General features: G+C 39.8%; 2 protein-coding genes and 1 non-coding gene across 3 annotated transcripts in view; all 3 read right to left on the bottom strand.

The window, feature by feature from the left end:
- Positions 1 to 62: 62 nt before the first annotated feature.
- Positions 63 to 12,620, bottom strand: pllp (plasmolipin). The gene is made up of 4 exons (XM_072385155.1): positions 12,148 to 12,620; positions 4,967 to 5,140; positions 3,033 to 3,143; positions 63 to 979 (listed from the first exon to the last, which is right to left on the bottom strand). Exons 1-4 carry the CDS (start codon positions 12,310 to 12,312, stop codon positions 872 to 874), a joined length of 558 nt encoding a protein of 185 aa, XP_072241256.1. The 5' UTR covers positions 12,313 to 12,620; the 3' UTR covers positions 63 to 871.
- Positions 12,621 to 15,056: 2,436 nt separating this feature from the next.
- On the bottom strand, positions 15,057 to 15,139 carry trnal-cag (transfer RNA leucine (anticodon CAG)). Its single transcript has one exon. It is a non-coding gene; the product is annotated as a tRNA-Leu (tRNA).
- A 2,279-nt stretch (positions 15,140 to 17,418) lies between these two features.
- The window catches only part of plcg2 (phospholipase C, gamma 2), a 56,536-nt gene continuing 53,743 nt past the window's right edge, over positions 17,419 to 20,211 (bottom strand). Inside the window, exons 30-32 of the mRNA XM_072385374.1 lie at positions 19,588 to 19,755; positions 17,714 to 17,802; positions 17,419 to 17,640 (exon numbers count right to left, since the gene is read on the bottom strand). Coding sequence (XP_072241475.1) covers positions 17,434 to 17,640; positions 17,714 to 17,802; positions 19,588 to 19,755 — 464 coding nt within the window. The 3' untranslated portion in view covers positions 17,419 to 17,433. The remainder of the gene's footprint in view (positions 17,641 to 17,713; positions 17,803 to 19,587; positions 19,756 to 20,211) is intronic.

Below are 20,211 nucleotides of genomic sequence, written 5' to 3'. Positions count from 1 at the left end.
TCCCTCCAAAGACTGAAGGAGCTTCACTCAGGGACACTTGTGTCAAAAAAACTTAGCATTTATTGAAAATGGTGGCTGTAAACAAAAAAAATACAACTTAAACACATTTTGAGTCCACATAACATCCAAGTCCTTGAAGTGTAAATTCAAAGAAGTTTTAAATGAGTTCCAGTAACCGGAGGCTTGAATTCACCCCCCCACCCACTCAAAGTTTCATTTCAGGGTGCAAATGTGATGTTTTTGCTCTTTAATTCCCTTTTAGTTTTCTAACCCACATTCATTGTTTGGATTTCTGAACATTTTACCATCTTTGGAAGATAAAAATCAACTTGAACTTGCTTTCAGGCAGAAGTTTGTTTGTTTTTCAGACTTAAATGTGAAGATTTCTGCCTCTTATCAGTGAAACAAAGACGATAAATTCAACCTACCAGCACCTCTCGTTTGTCTTATCTGCAGTAAAACCAGGTTGTAATTTTACAGGATATTTACCAGCTTTGTTCCTGGGACAAGCCTCCAGGAGGCAGAAGTTTTCTCAGCACTTAACGCCTCGTAAAACACCAACTTCTGCTCTAACAGCTTAATAAGAGAGTTTTTAAGGGTTTTTATTCACCTTTCTGTCCAGTTTTCATTCTAAGCCACGAAGCTGCCTCCAAATATCTCCATTTAAGGGGAATTTTAAGACTTTTATCTAACTATTGCTTAACCAAAGATTATTAAAGGCCACAGAGAAGAGTCCCCTGCATTGACTTTGGCATTGACATCGTGTTTGTTGATGCTGTCATTCAGCTAAGATGGAGGTTTGGTTTGCAGAGTATTGATGGTCAACGCTGAACTGTTCTTCCAGGAGCGGCACGGTGGCTTCTGCAGAGTCCTAGGTCGGCACTGTGCTGGTGGCGGCGTTTCCTCCATCGCCGTTCCAGTCCAAATAGGAGAAATATGCACTGGCACCATACACCAGAGTCACCACAGCGCCAAAGAACTGAGGAGAAAAGGCACAAAGAGGACGTTACGGCTCTTATTTTACACCCGGAAGCAGAGAAAAAGTCATAAATCACAGATATATTAGATCTTTGTGCTCTCATATCTATTTACGCTTCCAGTTCCTTGTGATTTGAAAGCGTTTAACCATCAGCTAATGAGTCTTTATCTCCAGGAAAATGTTAGCGTCTCTCAATTTTTGTGCCTCGGAGACAGTAAAATCTGACAAGAGAAGCTGAGATATGAAGGGGTCCAGGGCTGTGGGTGTAGCTAAATGCTAAAAGCTGTAAATCAGGTGGACTTCAGTCTGAAAAAGCACATTAGTTGGTTTCCTCCATCCACCTGACTGTGGATGACTCTGTCTTAAAGTTTCTTTGTTATATCTGTGAATAACTCAACTTTAATTGGATATTTTTAGTCGTACTCTGTCTCTCACATGCTTTTATTTCAGGTGTCTGCAGCTGCTGAAGCTCAGATGAGCAGAAACACGCCCCACCACCAGTTAAAACTATGATGGATGACTGTTTTCTGCTTTGTTTGTCTGTTACAGGTTCATTATCTGACTGTTTTCTGCTTTGTTTGTCTGTTACAGGTTCATTATCGGACTGTTTTCTGCTTTGTTTGTCTGTTACAGGTTCATTATCTGACTGTTTTCTGCTTTGTTTGTCTGTTACAGGTTCATTATCTGACTGTTTTCTGCTTTGTTTGTCTGTTACAGGTTCATTATCTGACTGTTTTCTGCTTTGTTTGTCTGTTACAGGTTCATTATCTGACTGTTTTCTGCTTTGTTTGTCTGTTACAGGTTCATTATCTGACTGTTTTCTGCTTTGTTTGTCTGTTACAGGTTCATTATCTGACTGTTTTCTGCTTTGTTTGTCTGTTACAGGTTCATTATCTGACTGTTTTCTGCTTTGTTTGTCTGTTACAGGTTCATTATCTGACTGTTTTCTGCTTTGTTTGTCTGTTACAGGTTCATTATCTGACTGTTTTCTGCTTTGTTTGTCTGTTACAGGTTCATTATCTGACTGTTTTCTGCTTTGTTTGTCTGTTACAGGTTCATTATCTGACTGTTTTCTGCTTTGTTTGTCTGTTACAGGTTCATTATCTGACTGTTTTCTGCTTTGTTTGTCTGTTACAGGTTCATTATCTGACTGTTTTCTGCTTTGTTTGTCTGTTACAGGTTCATTATCTGACTGTTTTCTGCTTTGTTTGTCTGTTACAGGTTCATTATCTGACTGTTTTCTGCTTTGTTTGTCTGTTACAGGTTCATTATCTGACTGTTTTCTGCTTTGTTTGTCTGTTACAGGTTCATTATCTGACTGTTTTCTGCTTTGTTTGTCTGTTACAGGTTCATTATCTGACTGTTTTCTGCTTTGTTTGTCTGTTACAGGTTCATTATCCGACTGTTTTCTGCTTTGTTTGTCTGTTACAGGTTCATTATATGACTGTTTTCTGCTTTGTTTGTCTGTTACAGGTTCATTATCTGACTGTTTTCTGCTTTGTTTGTCTGTTACAGGTTCATTATCCGACTGTTTTCTGCTTTGTTTGTCTGTTACAGGTTCATTATCTGACTGTTTTCTGCTTTGTTTGTCTGTTACAGGTTCATTATCTGACTGTTTTCTGCTTTGTTTGTCTGTTACAGGTTCATTATCTGACTGTTTAATGCTTTGTTTGTCTGTTACAGGTTAATTATCTGACTGTTTTCTGCTTTGTTTGTCTGTTACAGGTTCGTTATCTGACTGTTTTCTGCTTTGTTTGTCTGTTACAGGTTCATTATCCGACTGTTTTCTGCTTTGTTTGTCTGTTACAGGTTCATTATCTGACTGTTTTCTGCTTTGTTTGTCTGTTACAGGTTCATTATCCGACTGTTTTCTGCTTTGTTTGTCTGTTACAGGTTCATTATCCGACTGTTTTCTGCTTTGTTTGTCTGTTACAGGTTCATTATCTGACTGTTTTCTGCTTTGTTTGTCTGTTACAGGTTCATTATCTGACTGTTTTTGCCTGTTTAACCTCTTTCTGTGGGTGAGTTGGTGTGAGAGGTGTTGGCTTCTTACCGAAGCGGCTGCTATGTGTCCGTAGAAATAAGCAAAGTGCCTCACAGTAGCTGCGTTAGTCAGGAAAGCGGTGAGATAGAGAACCGTGGCGACGCCATTATACACCATCACCTATCAGAAGAGGAGAAACACACACATTAGGTCACATCTTTTATTCTTTTCCACTTTTACAAATCCTTCGGGTTTTGATGCCTCCCAAGTTGAGTTATATTCAAATCATTATTGTTCTCTGATAGTAAAAATGTTCTTCTGTGTTCATGCACCATATTTCAGATGCACAATGACTTAAATTCCAGTTACATCTCATGAAAGAAGACTTTATTCTCCCTTCCAGCTCATCACACATTGACATTTTCTCTATTTCAAGCCAAACTATGAGTTTAATGTTAACAACCAACCAAACAACAAGTTAAAATGGGATAAAACAACTCGTATCCATGTCAATTTTTAGTTTAAAGTAAGCTCTTGGCTGGTAGCAGTTAATAAACCTGCAGGAATCTATTGTAAGTTGATTTAATAACTGTCACGATCTACATTCTGTTCCATGTCGTGTCGTCATTTCCTGTTTTATTTTGAAAAATCACTGACTTTCTCCTCCCGTGTCAGGCGTCTCATCGTCTTCCCTGATTCCCAGGTGTTTCCACCTGTTCCCTTTGGTCCCTCATGTGTTCAAATAGTCTGTGTTTCCCTTTTGTTTGTAGTTTTTTCCATAGCCACAGTTTATTTATTGTGGAAGGTAAGTTTCATAGAGCCTGTTTTGGAAGAGCGTCTTTTGTTTTATTCCGCCTCATTAGGAGAGTTTTGCTAACTATTCATAGCCTTTCTGTTTTCCTCCCAGCGTGGAGAGTTTTATGTCTTGTAAATTTCAGAGCTGCTCTCCTTCTCCACCACAGATACGGAGGAGAGCTCTTAGGGGTTTCATAGCCTTTTATTTATTTTTATTTTGGCTCGTCATTTCCTGTTTTATTTTGAAAAATCACCGACCTTCTCCTCTCGTTTCCGGTATCTTGCTCTTCCTCTCGTGTCATTCGTCTGATTGTCTTCCCTGATTCAAAGTGTTTCCACCTGTTCCCCTCGGTCCCTCATGTGTTTAAATAGTCTGTTTCCCTTGTCTTGTCGCCAGTATTTTGTCTCTTTTGAGTTTCACTACCAGCCATCTGTCTGTCCTCATGTTCCACAGAAACCAGGAGCCTGCAGCGAGCATTTCTCCTTTATTTTTGTATTTGTTAACCTTCAGAGCTCATTTTTTTGCCTCCTTTCAGTTGTTTCATGCCTCTTTGGGGTAATTTTATGTCTCATACATGTTTTTTTGTGTCTCTTGTGTCATCAGTGTGTGAATTTTAGTTGTTATTTTGTTCTAGTGTGAATGATTTGTCTCACGTTTGTCCATAGCCACAGTTTATCTATTGTAAGTTTCATAGCCTTGTGTGTTCCTCCATTTTTAAGGAGAGATTTTTGTTCTAACCTGTCATAGTTGCCCCCGTTAAAGGTGTGTTTTTAAGTTAAAGTTTCATAGAGTCTCTGTTTTGGAAGAGTGCCTCTTTTGTTTTATTCCGCCTCATTAGGAGAGTTTTGTTAACTATTCATAGCCTTTCTGCTTTCCTCCCAGCGTGGAGAGTTTTATCTCTTGTAAATTTCAGAGCTGCTCTCCTTCTCCACCACAGATACGGAGGAGAGCGCTTAGGGCTTTCATGGCCTTTTATTTTGTGTTCTTATAATAAAACCTTCTGAACCCAGAGACCCTGCATCTGTGTCCTAAGTCCCTCGAGGTACCTGACATACATATTGACATTTTCTCTATTTCAAGCCAAACTATGAGTTTAATGTTAACAACCAACCAAACAACAAGTTAAAATGGGATAAAACAACTCGTATCCATGTCAGTTTTTCTTTTTTAAAACTGTTTTAATTAAACGACAGTTTTTTTTTCCTACCGTCATCAACCAGGGGACAAAAACCAGCCTCCGTGGGACGTTGAACAGGATCATGAAGAAGAGGATGGTGGTGAGGAGCCACAGAGTAACGGCCACAAACATCACCCAGCCATAGGCTGGCACCCTGGTGTAGTCTGAGCCGGCTATCAGCGCCCAGTGGAGCAACCCCAGCAGCTAAAGAGGTGAGACAGACCAAGTAAGGTGGAAAAGCAGCATTAAAGACATTTTAAAACACAGTGGGGTGAGGATACGAACTGATCCCCTTTACCTCAGACAACTGCATGCTAATAAAAAGCATTCCTGCATCCTAAAGCAATATTATCACATATGATCGGTACTTATATAGTGCCTATAAGAACATTTATTGTCCTCTTTCTGTGGAAAAGAGCAAAAGCACACTGCAAAAACTAGCTGATGCAGTGTTTATTATTATTGGGAGCTTATAATACGTTTAAATATTCATGATAAGTCTTCATAAGCTGATTTACTGCTGTTCTTAAAGTGCTAAAGAGCTAAATATTTCTTTAAGAATAGGAGCTCATCTTAAATTTCAAGGCAGCAACACATCTTAAAAAAGTCCAGCAAGAAAAAGCTATAAAGAAGCAAGAAGAGGAACGTTTTTAAGCCAACTGGTTGGAAACAGATCAGTAAAGAGCACCTCAGAGAGGCAGAGTCTCTCAGAGGCTCAGCAATCTGCAAAAATATGCGTCTACAATGAGGTTTGTAACAGAATTATAAAGAATACAGTACATATTATCACTCAAAAAATCTAAATTTGAGTTAAACACTGCAATATGAGTCAGATTACAAAGATTTTTGTGCTTTATGAAGAAAGTAGAGACAATATGAATAGAAAGAATAGCTAAAAAGTCCTGAAATGTTCCTTTAACTCAGTCAGTTTTATTGTTATTGTCTGCATAACCTTAGAATAAAATGTCACCACAACAGACTGAGAGACTCAGACTGAAGCCACACAGGGCTTCTCCATTTTCCTCCATGCTTCAGGCCTGAAAGAACAGTCCATCATGTATGCAGAGCTCCTGTTTCACTTTGATACGAACACAGTGGGCTTTTAAAGATGACCTTTATAAGGCATCTATCTTAATAAGAGTGCCTGTTCTGCACAGCAGGAACAGCAGATTAAAAAAGTTAATATGAAACTGTTATAAACAGATTATCGTCATGCTTTAAACCTGCTAAAGTTTTTAAAAACCAATTAGGACTCAGTGGACTCTGAACAACAGATATGACCAACCTTTTACTGCTTTGTGCCATAAAACAGTCTCAAGTGGGTGAAACGCTGAGTGAGATAAGCCTTGAATTCCAACGTTTGTCCCAGTTTGCAGGTGGATTTTATGACTTATGACTGATGAATATTACATGAGGAGCTGGAGGACTGAAACTGGAGACTAATCGCTGTTTCACGAATTAAACACTGAAGGCAAACGACTGCATGTAGATAAAAAGACACTTTTGGTCTCTTTGTTCTGTACTTTTGTATTTAAATGATTTATCTTTTGGCTACAGGATGCAAATAAACAGTTTATTACTGTTAAATTGTACACAATACAGTTAATTCTGTAATTTCTTGATATAATTTGCATGTTTTACTCTTCAGATTGTTGTAAGTTTGTCATTTTGCACTTATATTGAGCTGCTTTGTACTGTAAAAACCTGGCATCATAAACAGTTTCCGAGCTGGATTTATATGATTGAGACACACTGAGTGAAGCATCCACACCTTTCCCTTTTATTTCATCCAGTTAAAGGTGTTGGAATAGATTTAGCACTTATATACCAGGGTTTCTTCCTGTTGTTACTTTGAATAAAAGCTTCTGCTGAATGACTAAATACAGAGAAAATGTACTGGTGCTGCTAAGTAATTAAGCCCAAATAATGGAGGAAATTTAGTTGATAAACCCTTTAATTCTGCCCCATAGGTCACATGGAACAGAGCGGCTGCATTTAAACCGATGGAGGATGCCTGAGAGGATTTATATCGATGCTCATCTACACCAAAGGTCAAAGGTCAGGAGCCAGAAAGTTTGAATAATGACGGCAGCACTTAGAAATAATCTCTCAAAAGCAAAACTCTGCTATAATAATCTTTATTATTTAGCTTTATCATCCATCAGGTGCTTTTCTTAAAGAGACCCACACTCTTACAGGAGCATTCAGCTGTTAAAGAGACCAAAACAGAGCTAAAACAGGCTGAATATCAGACTTGGTTTGGTCAGGTTTCCAGAAACTTGAATCCAAATGAATTCTGCAGCAGCTCCAGGTGTGAAACTTGCCTCCATTTTACTTTTATTTTATTCCTCATACAGCGTTGAGTTGATTTACATCCAAGTCGCCAACGTAAAACTGCAGATTTAGGAAGCTAATAAAGGCAGAGGTCAGAGTTCATTCTCTTTTATGGCCCTGAGGCCTAACCCTAAGCCTGTTTAAATTACTCACTAACTTGTTTTACAGTCATGAGGTAATATTCACTTCCTATTAACCTTTTGGACAGTGTGAGTCCATTATATCTGCTTCAGAGTAACAAATAAACTCCTATTTAAGTTGATAAGGTGCCACCTGTTCTTGCCATTTGTAAAACAGCTGTTTAAAAATGACTAAATTAAGCTTAAATAAGCCCTGCAAATAGATACAACCCTGGATACAACGAATATAAAGATCCTTTTCATGAAAGTTCTGTAAATTACAACAAAAATTGAAGTAAACACGAGTTCAAAGCAAATTACTTTTGATGTATTTACAAAAATTAGACAAATCTACAGAATATAAAAGCAGAAACACGTAAGAAAGTTCAGAAAGAGGCAAAGAAAGTTTATGGAATAAACAAGCAGCACCGAAGTGGTCCAGGTGAAGGTGTCTGGGTGTAAAGGGGGGGGGGTTTCCACTGAAGGCTTGCTGCTTTGGACCAAACTCTTTGAGGGGATTATCGATCAGTTGAATAAAAATGATTATATACCTATATGCAAAGCTGAAAAGGAGCCTTTCAGCAGCTACTGAGCACAATAAAGTGAGAAGATTAGGAGAGTTTAGGTAAATCTCACTGTGATGGGGAACCTCTGAGGCCTCAGGTGGTGATAAATATAAGCACATATGAGCCAGAGGTATGAAAGGCTGCTGTCAGTTAAAGGCACAGGTGCTGAAGCCATCTATTGATCCATTATCTGAGACTTATCCTGGACCAGGTCAGAGGTCACCAGCTCCCCATCCACCTCCAGCTCCTTCACAGGACTGTGGAGACTGGATAGTTTGGTGTGATTTCCACCTTTTGTGTGGGAAATCTGGGTTCAAATCCCCTGAATGATAGATACTGTCTCCAGTAGGGGTCCTTAGGCCAGACCCCCTTCCCCTCTCTTCATATCTGTAAGTCATTTTGGATAAAAGCGTCTTAAATACATAAAAACATAACTGCTGAGCTGCTCTAAAGTCAGCCAGGATATAACTCCTGGGCCTGCAGAAACCATCTGAAGGCTGTATTTACAGCTCATTTACAGCTCATTCCCTCAGTCACTACTCAAAGCTGGTGACCATAAGTGAGGGCTGTAAAATAAATCAACAACTTCGTCCCTTTACAACAGACTGGTTCAGCAGTGATGCATTCAAGGACCTTTTTAAGGAGAGACACGTGTTCCCAGTGCTTTCGGTCCATATCGATCTCCCACTTTTCCTCTAAACTATGTTCAATTTTTCATATATAAATAAAGAATTGTAGATAATGCACTCAACAATTTTGTTTTTCTTGGACCCCCCCCCATGTCTAAACCATGGTTACGCCCTTGGATCTCCCTCTTAAAATGTGTGGAGTAGAATCAGCTCGAATGGACCCAGATTCCTCTTATAAAACTGGAGGAAACTGTGTCCAAAACAGTTCAAAAGTCTGATTTAAAAGAGATATAACAAGCTTTTCTAATTAGAACGGAGTTCTGAGGAGACTGAAAACCATTTCAAAGGCTCAAACGAATTAATAATACGTTTAAGTTTGTGTTGCAGCTTGGAAAACTTTCCCGTAAATCAGGTTTGTAAAATGGGTTTGAATCTTATCTCGGTGGTTAAACAAAGCGCTGCTATCGGCACATAAAACAGGGTCAGCTGACAGCCGGGTGACAGCCGGGTGGTGCACGCTGAACATTAACTACAGCAGCTGTAGTCTGTCCTGGAAGCCTGAGCTGGAGCAGCTTTAGTGTAATAATGGGAGGGAACGGCGGGTCACGTGTCCTCTGTGTGGACCACAGCGAATGCATCTCTGCAGAGGGGAAACCCGGACAAAACGCTGCTCTTTGCTGCTTATATCCTGCTGCTTCCAGCCTCTTTTTCTTTATTTAACGATAGATAAACTGACATTAAAGGTGCAAAAAGACGGCTTGTTGACACACATTCAAATTCCGTATCACCAGAGGAAGAGTGCAAATATTTTTATGGCAGCCATATACCTGATAGGAAGGCTTAATATAAAGTGTAGCCTCCCTTTAAATAAGGAAAGGATCACCTGGATGACAGATTCTCTTTATAACAGTTAAATATGACATTAAAGTTAGATTAAAAACTATCAGTGAACCAAATATGATATGAATTTAGTTTTATTTTGGGGTTTATCAGCAAAAATGTGTTCAATACTCATTATTTATCTGATAATCCTGCATTATTTCAGCATCTCTTTTCCCCTTCTGTCTGATTTTGTCTCTTTTTTTCTTTAAATAAACATAAACGCATACGCCCAGCCGGCTCTGATTGGTCAATAAGCTCCAGAATAAATTAATCAAATTCATTTTTAGACTTTGTAGAAACAAAATGGCCACTTTTAGTTATCATACTGCACAAAAGACTAGATTCTGATTCACCTCAAAGACTTCTGAGGAAATATCGGACAATTTTAGTCAATTAAGAGGGTTTTTAAAGAAGAACTGAGGCAAATCGGAGCCCAATTTTGATGTTTTCACACCAATATGCACCATAAACGAGTCAATGGCCTGATTTTATACAGACTAACAGTTTAATAAAGGTTTTATTTCCAATCCTACTTTGACTCAGTGCTCTTCTTCTTGGTTTAATGAAGGTTATTTTAGTTGAAATCATGAATCTAACTATAAATTCACTACATTTTATTGATAGAAATTAGGAAAAAAGGAAATATATCTCAATTGGGCTCAAATAAGACCAAAAACAAGGATAAAGATATGGATTTAAATGTTTTTAGCTCCAACTCAACCAGATCAAAGGTAATTAAAGGATCACCTGGATGACAGATTCTCTTTATAACAGTTAAATATGACATTAAAGTTAGATTAAAAACTATCAGTGAACCAAATATGATATGAATTTAGTTTTATTTTGGGGTTTATTAGCAAAAATGTGTTCAATACTCATTATTTATCTGATAATCATGCATTATTTCAGCATCTCTTTCCCCTTCTGTCTGATTTTGTCTCTTTTTTTTCTTTAAATAAACATAAACACATACGCCCAGCCTGCTCTGATTGGTCAATAAGCTCCAGAATAAATGAATCAAATTCATTTTTAGACTTTTTAGAAACAAAAGGGCCACTTTTAGTTATCATACTGCTCAAAAGACTAGATTCTGATTCACCTCAAAGACTTCTGAGGAAATATCAGACAATTTTAGTCAATTAAGAGGGTTTTTAAAGAAGAACTGAGGCAAATCGGAGCCCAATTTTGATGTTTTCACACCAATATGCACCATAAACGAGTCAATGTCCTGCTTTTATACAGACTAACAGTTTAATAAAGGTTTTATTTCCAATCCTACTTTGACTCAGTGCTCTTCTTCTTGGTTTAATGAAGGTTATTTTAGTTGAAATCATGAATCTAACTATAAATTCACTACATTTTATTGATAGAAATTAGGAAGAAAGGAAATATATCTCAATTGGGCTCAAATAAGACCAAAAACAAGGATAAAGACATGGATTTAAATGTTTTTAGCTCCAACTCAACCAGATCGAAGGTAATTACAGGATCTGCTTTGTTCTCAAAGATTTATGACCTCACAGCTTGGTTTAGAGCACCAACTTTGGTCATATTATATACAGCAAAGTCCATGAAAGGCCTATTAAATGTGTTATAAAGTCACAAAAATACTTTTTTATTTCCCTGAATGATTTGTTATTAACAGACAACTGAACTGCATTTTAAAGTATTTGAATTACACCAACCTTCTTGTGTCTTAATACGTATTAAACTGAAGAGAACCACACAAATCCATCCCAAACATTCATTTAGCACAGTTTGTAATTTGCCATTTATGATGAGAAACTTTCAGCTTCCAGTCTCTACATTAAATATAAACAAAAGGCTTCAAGGTTCAAAGAGTAAAGCCGATTCAGAAGAGTCTTAAAGAGTCTTAAACCTACATTTTTGGATGAATCCAATTCTTTATATTCGGTTTATGGCCATAAAACCAGATTCTGTGAGAACTGCTGGTTTAACTCAGGAGTTTATCTATAAGTTTAAACCAGAATCTGACCCAGAAAAAAAGACTTCTTTCTATCTCACTGGGATTAAAACGTAGCGTAAATAGAAGTTTGACATCTCTCCGGCCAAAGGGAAAACAAATAAAGATAAAGTTTGGCCTAATTAGCTGCACAGCATGCAGATACTTTCTATTTTTGGAAGAGAAATCCACTAAATGAATGAAAACCAAAACATTTCAGGCTCCAGCTGAAGCTGCTTGTATTCCCTCTTGGATCTGGAAACTTAACCTTAACTTAACTTAAACTTAAACTGACTTTTTCAGGTGTTAATATGTGTAACCCTGAGAAAAACTACAGAAATACAGCCTTTTGGGCAGCTTGGAAGCAGTGTTTGCTGTGGTAAAGAACCGACTCTTTGGACTTTGTAACCTCCGCTTCACCCACATAAAACACACTGAAAGAACGGTTTCTCATGCTCGAAACGGTGGAAAACACATCAATTCGAGACAGTTTATGCAGAGTTATGCACTTTAGAGCAGCTGAAACTACACCTCAGTTACTTCTATTCGCGCCACATTTGCTAAAAACTCGAGTTTTTAAACTCATCGAGTGTTTTTTCCTCTTTAAAATGACCGTATTCTATAAAGGTTTGAGTGTTTTTGGGTTTTTGAACGAGAGAAGAAGGCAGAAAACAGCTGGAGTAGAGACAGAAGCTTTAACAGTGAAGGTGGAACATACTATTTCAATCATCATGAGGATGGCGGGGACGCTGCGGATAAAGGACATGTCCATCATGGTGGTGGCGTTGGCAGCCATCCCGCGGAGTCTGCTTCCCCCGTGCTGGGAGCTCTGGGAGCTGGGGGAGCTGGTCTCTGTCGTGACCTTGGACGGGAAGTCTGCCATGATCCCACAGCTGATCCCAAGGCGATTCTCTCAGAAACGGCAACGACAAACTCCTCAAGGCAAGGATTCGGCCTCGGAGTAAAAGGTTTTCACGACTCTTAATCTTCTAATTCTAGTTAAAGTCGCTTCCAAAGTCCTAAATAAGGAAAAAGCAGGAGATCCTTGTGGTTAGACCTCAGATGTCCATCTGCCAGTCCTCCCACCTGCACTGACAGATGTCTAATGGTGGCGTTGAGTCTCTCCTTCCTTCACTCCCCCCCCCACACATATATGAAGTGTTTCATTATCTCCTCCCTGGCCACCGGTACTTCGGTCTCTCTCTGTTTCACCGTCTCTGGCACCTCCCATAAAGCTCTGAGGCCGCTCACCTGGGTGACTCAGTAACATATCTGACAACTGGGAGGACAAACCGAGGTAAAACCGAGTCAGTGGCGCCCTCTGGCTGTAAGAGACTCACTTTGGGAATTAACTGCGTTGTTTCAAAGTAAAACTTCCTTTATCCTCATTTCTTTTCTTCTGTAAAGCTTTAAAGTACTTTGGGTCGACTGTGTTGAGTGTTAAAGGCTAAATGAGCAGTGCTGTGATGAGTTAAATCTTATATGGATCATTTGAAGGCAAAAGAAAATGTAGAAATCGAAAGTAACCATTTAATCGTGTGAAAATAAACCCTCTTTCAGTGATAAGAACTCATCTGGTCCTCACAAGATCTTACAATTTAGATAAATAAAACCGAACTGATAAATTTCCTGCAAATGTTTCGATAAACTCACGACAGCTGCTCTATTTAGAGAAGAAAGTAGCATGAAAATAATATTATTTCTGCATATTTTATCATTTATACGGTTTCTACAAGGTTATTTTTCAGGTTTTTGTTAAACATTAGTTTGAAATTGACCATCTTTTATCCTCATCCTGTCTTGGAGGTGACCTGATTCACTTTTACTCCAGTAGGAATGAGTTAGAATAGCCTAGAACGGCCTTTTATTGTCTTTTCACTGGAGGAAGGTGCTCCTGCAGAGCCGTCCTGCACCACTGTGGTGGGAGAGGATTCAGGGATGTTTGGAGGCAGGGTGTGAGGGTCTCCTGGTTTTCCTGAGGCAGCAGGAGGTGGAGAAACAGGATTTAAACCCACACCTCCACCCTGGAGGAACACAGCAACTTGAATATGACACTTTTACCCGCTTAACTATCCTGGGGTACAGTAAAATAAAAGATTATCGTCTTTTCCTAAACTCTTTGACCTTGTTGGAAAGCATCATGGGTGCAAGAAGTCCAGCCTATGACTTTTCCTGTTGCTGTGATGTGGGTTTTCAGCTCTAAAGCTACAAATGTGCAACAAACATTAAGCAAAAATGGCTTTGGATGCTTTGGAAAAAGTGTTTTAAAAAAAAAAAAGATCTTTTCTTTTATATTTTAGAGGATTTGAAGAACTCTGCTCAGAAACTTCTGGTGCATTTCTCTTAATTAGGAATCTTCCTGAGCAAAAAAGCCTATTAAACCGGATCCCTGAACTCTTTAATTTGGTTCCTATGCATGCTGGACACAAACTGGAGCTGCGTATCTGCAGATTTTCAGCTCGGCCCCTGCTGTTTTCAGCCAGAACCTGAAGGCTCCATGTTAAGAAGCAGCTTTTAACTTAAGAAGTGAAAAGAAAAAGGCAAATTTACATCAAGCACACTTTATTCAGGACTCAGTTCAGGACAAAGTCTCAGAGGAATTAAGGAAGATCTATAAACACGATCCACTCTCATTTAAATATCGGAAACATTCTCATCGGATCTCATTAAATCAGATTTCACCTTCAAATAAAAACATTGAAAACAAAATGATGGTGAAACAACAGCAGAAACGGCTCCCAGTGCCATCCTCAACATGTCAAATAAAGCATGAATTCAAGCATTCACAAGCTCCCTGGCAGCAGAAACGGCTCACTGCAACGCAGCAAAGTGATTACGCCACTTAAAAGATGCTTTTATTTTGAAAATAAATACCATCCGTGTAACACGATGCAGTTTGATTACAGGTTGAATGCGGACTTATGCTGGCTGTCTGGGTAGAAAACAGTAGATTTCTCTCTAATATTTCCACACCTGGGAAAATATCAATGCCATAAAAGGTTTTTTAAATTCTAAATAAATAGTATTTCTAGGTAACATTAGATTATTGCCATTTTTTTGATGCATTACTAGCTGGAAAGCCTCAGACTGCAGGTCCTTTAATAAGCATCGTACAGGTGGACAGGTGAGGCCTCAGGAGTAGAACTTGCTGTTGTTTAACTTCTTCACTTTTGTCCTGCGGTGAAAAGAAACCACAGAAGAAATATTATTTAAACACATATTTCACATTATATAGCCTTTAATTGTCTGTGGAGCTGCAAAAGTGTTAATTGTGAAATATCAACCCATTAAGACCTGATGCAACACTGGCAACTATCTCCCTGTCAGACCTGGAGATGCTTTTTCTTTTTATTCATAGTTTCTTCAGTGCTTTTAAAGGGCAGTGACATTAAAAAGACTTTTGTTCAGCAAATTCTCTGATTTTAGGAGCCAGAGGAGACAAGATATGAGAGAAATTAGAGAAATTAATGCATGATATATAATATTTGTTTCGTTTATATTCCAGGACGCCTAGTTTTATTATATTTGTAAGTATTTTTTTCTTTTATTTATACATAAATTGTTTCGGGCAGATCAGAGACACAGATATTAATATTCACTTTGTTCAGTTTCAGCCCAAAAGGAAGTTGTCAGAAGTGGGATTCGAACCCACGCCTCCAGAGGAGACTGCGACCTGAACGCAGCGCCTTAGACCGCTCGGCCATCCTGACTGAAAAACTACACATCTAACAGCAAGAAAGCTTTCTGGAGCTCAAGATAGGAGAAGAAAACTACAGTAATTTCAGTTATAAGAGAGAAAAAGTCATATATATATATATATATATATGTATCCTAAATGGTATTTCTGAGATTGGAGACATTTCGTGGAAAAAAGCTTAAAGATATCCACAACTCATCCTCGGCGTTCCCATTCCCAGTTCAGAGAAAATATACAATCCTTCCATCAAGTTCTGGGTCTGCCTCAGGTTCTCCTCCAGGTTGGATGTGCCTAAAAATCCTCCACAGGGAGGTGACCAGGAGGCATTTTAATCAGATGCCTGAACCACCTCAGCTGACTCCTTTCAATGCAGAGGAGCAGCGGCTCTACTCTGAGCTTCCCAAGGATTTAAAAGCCCCCCCCCCCCGCCCCCCCCCCCCCCCCCCCCCCCCCCCCCCGCCCCCCCCCCCCCCCCCCCTATCTTTAAGGCTCCGAAAGAAGCTCATTTCAGCCGCTTGTATCCACGATCTTATTCTTTCGGTCACTGCCTGAATCTCGTATAACTGAGGAACAAAGATGGGCCGGTAGAGCCCAAGCTTCACCTTTTGGCTCAAACAGGACAAACAGACTGATCTTTACCCAAGTGGAGCTGCACGGGATCAACCAGTCTACAAGTGTTTATGGATGTGTTAATCAGGGGAAACTGTGTGGGTCCTAAAGCCACCGCTGCAGGCTTTTAGGTATAAACTGTATAAACCAAACTAGAGCTGTGTCCACATCCTTGGTACAAAGTCTAAGGTTTACAAGCTCCCAGTTCATGGAGACCCTAGACCACATATGTCAAAGTCCGGTCCTGGAGGGCCGCTGTCCTGCAGGTTTTAGATGTTTCCCTGCAGGTTTTAGATGTTTTCCTGCAGGTTTTAGATGTTTTCCTGCAGGTTTTAGATGTTTCCCTGCAGGTTTTAGACGTTTCCCTGCTTCAACACACCTGATTCAGATGAAATGGATCTCTTTGAAAGATTGTTAAGTTCTGCAGCAGCCTGCTGATGATGCATTGATCTGAATCAGGTGCGTTGGAGCAGGGAAACGTCTAAAACCTGCAGGACAGCGACCCTCCAGGACCGGAGTTTGACATCCCTGGTATAAGATAAATAAGACATTCAAAATCTATAATCTTAAGGTTCTCACATTGGGATTTGTTCATCTCATTCGGAGCCTGATGTCTAGAAAAAAACCTTCTTTGAGATGTTTCCCAGCATCAATACACCTGATTCAGATCAATGCCTCATTTTATGGTTTGTGCAGAATTCAACAATCTTTCGAAGAGATCCATTTAATCTGAATCAGGTGTGTTGGAGCAGGGAAACATCTAAAACCTGGAGGGAAACATCTAAAACCTGCAGGGAAACATCTAAAACCTGCAGGAAAACATCTAAAACCTGCAGGGAAACATCTAAAACCTGCAGGAAAACATCTAAAACCTGCAGGGAAACATCTAAAACCTGCAGGAAAACATCTAAAACCTGCAGGGAAACATCTAAAACCTGCAGGAAAACATCTAAAACCTGCAGGGAAACATCTAAAACCTGCAGGGAAACATCTAAAACCTGCAGGGAAACATCTAAAACTTGCAGGGAAACATCTAAAACCTGCAGGGAAACATCTAAAACTTGCAGGGAAACATCTAAAACCTGCAGTGAAACATCTAAAACCTGCAGTGAAACATCTAAAACCTGCAGGAAAACATCTAAAACCTGCAGGAAAACATCTAAAACCTGCAGGGAAACATCTAAAACCTGCAGGGAAACATCTAAAACCTGCAGGGAAACATCTAAAACCTGCAGGGAAACATATAAAACCTGCAGGAAACATCTAAAACCTGCAGGAAAACATCTAAAACCTGCAGGGAAACATCTAAAACCTGCAGGAAAACATCTAAAACCTGCAGGGAAACATCTAAAACCTGCAGGGAAACGTCTAAAACCTGCAGGGAAACGTCTAAAACCTGCAGGGAAACATCTAAAACCTGCAGGGATACATCTAAAACCTGCAGGGAAACATCTAAAACCTGCAGGGAAACGTCTAAAACCTGCAGGAAAACATCTAAAACCTGCAGGGAAACATCTAAAACCTGCAGGACAGCGGCCCTCCAGGACCAGAGTTTGACATCCCTGCTTTAGACAATGAAAGGGGGCTTTGAAATTAAAAAAAGAAGCTCAAAGTAGCATAAGGAAATGTAAAAATACTATTCTTAAAATCAATAATCGCATTAAAAGGTGCTGCTATGAAATTGTCAGTGGCGTCACATCAGTGTAATTCAGACAAAGTGACTTTTAGAAACGTAGAAGCCAAACTGTGCCTCTTCTCGCTGGACTCCCTCATGAGGTTGTTCTGCTGCCGAGGCAGAGTGGAGCGCTGGATGTTGCTGTGCGTGTCGTACAGGAAGGGCTCGCTGTGCTGGGCCTGCGTCTTCTTCAGCTGGCTGGAGGACGAGTACAGGTCCTCCTCTGGTTTCTGAAACGCACAGGTGAGTCACACAAATAGCTCTGAAACCCGACACTGAGGCGCTCAGAGTGCGTCCGCTCACCCCCGCCGGCTGCACATTAATGTAGACCAGCAGCGACGCCAGCTCCAAGTCTTCATTGTAGCCGTTCTTCAGAGGAACGGAGCGGTAGCCTGGGGAGAAAACAGATAATGACACAAGTTAAGCTACACTGAAACGAACAATTTCTAGATTTTCAAGCTTTTCAGCAGTGATGCTGAGCTGAAACATTCAGAACTAAATGAATACATGAAGAAAATCATGTAGAGAAACTGTGATAAAAGCATTTAACCATCCTTAGTTTTACTGTTTTCATAATTTACTGAATAACTTTATTTATACCGTCTGTTTCACGCACCTCTTTCAATATAATATTGTGACTTTTCATCTTGTCATGAAACTTTCTTATTTTATGTGTTTACTTCCCTTTCAGTTCGTCATAATTCACAGTCCCTGAACGTCTCATTCAGACACTTTAAAAGAGACATAAAGAGACAAAACCAGTACAAAACCCGGCTATAGTTTACTCAAAAAGCATGTAATATAACCGTAACAATTAGCATTAGTCTGCCTACAGCTCAGGGGCGTATAAAGCAGCAGAGATGGATGGAAGCAGCTGAAAGAATCACTTTTCTACATGTTTATGTTTATGCATTCAGCATAAGTTTGCCTTTTCCAGTTCTCCCCATTTCCAGGTAGGAAAATATGAATTAAAATGATAAATAGCTTGTTATTTCGTCCTTTACTCTCTGATATGTGGGTGAAAACCTTCTTAAAGCAGTGTTCTCTGCTGTGTGCGGACAGTGAGATGGTGATGCATGCAGATGAAATGGATGCCACCGTGCAGTTGATGCTGTACTCAGACCTCACATATTCAAAGCCCTTCACCAGCGCTCCGACCATAGAGCTCAGAGACAAGGTAGGCCAGGGCCCGCTGACTGGTCCAAATGAGACATTTTTCATTTAAATCTGCACTTTTTGGTTGTTTCGAAATGTGTGGTCAGCTGTTTTTATCTATTGGAAGAAAAAAAAGTGTATATGTTTATGTATTTTAATCTGAAAAGTTGCATTGTTTCAGTTTGGTTTCTGTATTTATCAGACTATTTTATCCAAAGCGACTTACAAATGAAGATATAACAGCTATATAAAAAGCTAACAATAAGCTAACGATAAGCTAACAAAAAGCTAACAATAAGCTAACAATAAGCTAACGATAAGCTAACAAAAAGCTAACAATAAGCTAACGATAAGCTAACAAAAAGCTAACAATAAGCTAACAAAAAGCTAACAATAAGCTAACAAAAAGCTAACAAAAAGCTAACAATAAGCTAACAATAAGCTAACAAAAAGCTAACAATAAGCTCCATAGAAGGAACCCAGGAGTCCGACTCTGTCAGAGGGGACAGAGTAGAGATAGGGTGCAGGCATAGAAGGAAGTGCAGAAAGATAAAGTGCAGAGATAGAGGGGGGAGGGAAGTACAAGGTAAGTGCTGGGATAGGAGATGCTCTCTGAAGAGCTGGGTTTTCAGGAGCTTCTTGAAGATAGACAGGGACGCCCCTGTTCTGGTAGCGCTCGGTAGGTCATTCCACCATCGTGGGACGACACATGAACAGAGTTTGGATTGTCTTAGGCGTGGTGTAGGAGCTGCTAGACGACAATCCTGGGACCAACGGAGGGACCCAGTTGGGACAGAAGCCTTTGCAAGAGCATTCAAGTAGATGGAGCCGTTCCATTAAGCTCTTTGTAGCTAACATCAGGGACTTGGATCTGATGCTAAGGGCAGCCAGAGGAGTTCAATGAACAGAGGGGGGACGTGAGGCCATATTGAACAGGTTCTACTCATGAGGGTGGAGTTGAGCTACAGACTCTATAAGGAGACAGAGCAGCTCTGCCTCTGTGTGTGTTTGTGTAGCTCCACCTGAGCGGATGCCTTTGACAGGAAACGTGGCCTGAGCCAGGAAGTTGGGGTCTGAGAACATGTCCTCCTCGTTGACCACGAAGCGTAGAAAGGTGAGTTCAGGCTCCCACACGGTAAACTCCAGAGTCTCTGCCTGGGATTTCCACGTGGGGTTCAGACCATTGTCACCTGCAGCCATCAGACGCAATCAAAGATTTAGAAAAAGAGTTAGTCCGGCCTAGAAAACAGTCCCCCAACCTTCAGGTTCTAACAACCACAGCAGCCTGAGGGGTTTAAAAGACACACCATGGATTAACACCACAATTTCCCTTCAAAAACCGTTGGTTCAGTGATAGAATTTACACAATTTATTGATATTTAGCACTTTAATCAATGCTGAGCGCATATTTTTGCGTGCAACTACCCTTGGCGTCTGTCCTGTTTTCTCTGAAAACATGCAGCTCAATTTAACAAGCTGCAATAAAAAAAAAGGTGTGAATGTGAGTGTGAATGTTTATCTGCATTTGGGTTTTTTTTCCTGGCAGCAGCAGGTGGTTTTGGGTGTGCAACAGTGATGGATTCTAAAAAAAGTTAGCATAAATGCTGCAGTAGCATCAGTTGAGCCAGAGCTGCAGAGTATTTTCT

The sequence above is a fragment of the Leuresthes tenuis genome, unplaced genomic scaffold (assembly GCF_036924035.1).
Source record: "Leuresthes tenuis unplaced genomic scaffold, fLeuTen1.0.hap1 SCAF_5, whole genome shotgun sequence".
In the NCBI taxonomy this organism is placed as follows: Eukaryota; Metazoa; Chordata; class Actinopteri; order Atheriniformes; family Atherinopsidae; genus Leuresthes; species Leuresthes tenuis.
This window is presented reverse-complemented; position numbering and strand designations above follow the sequence as displayed.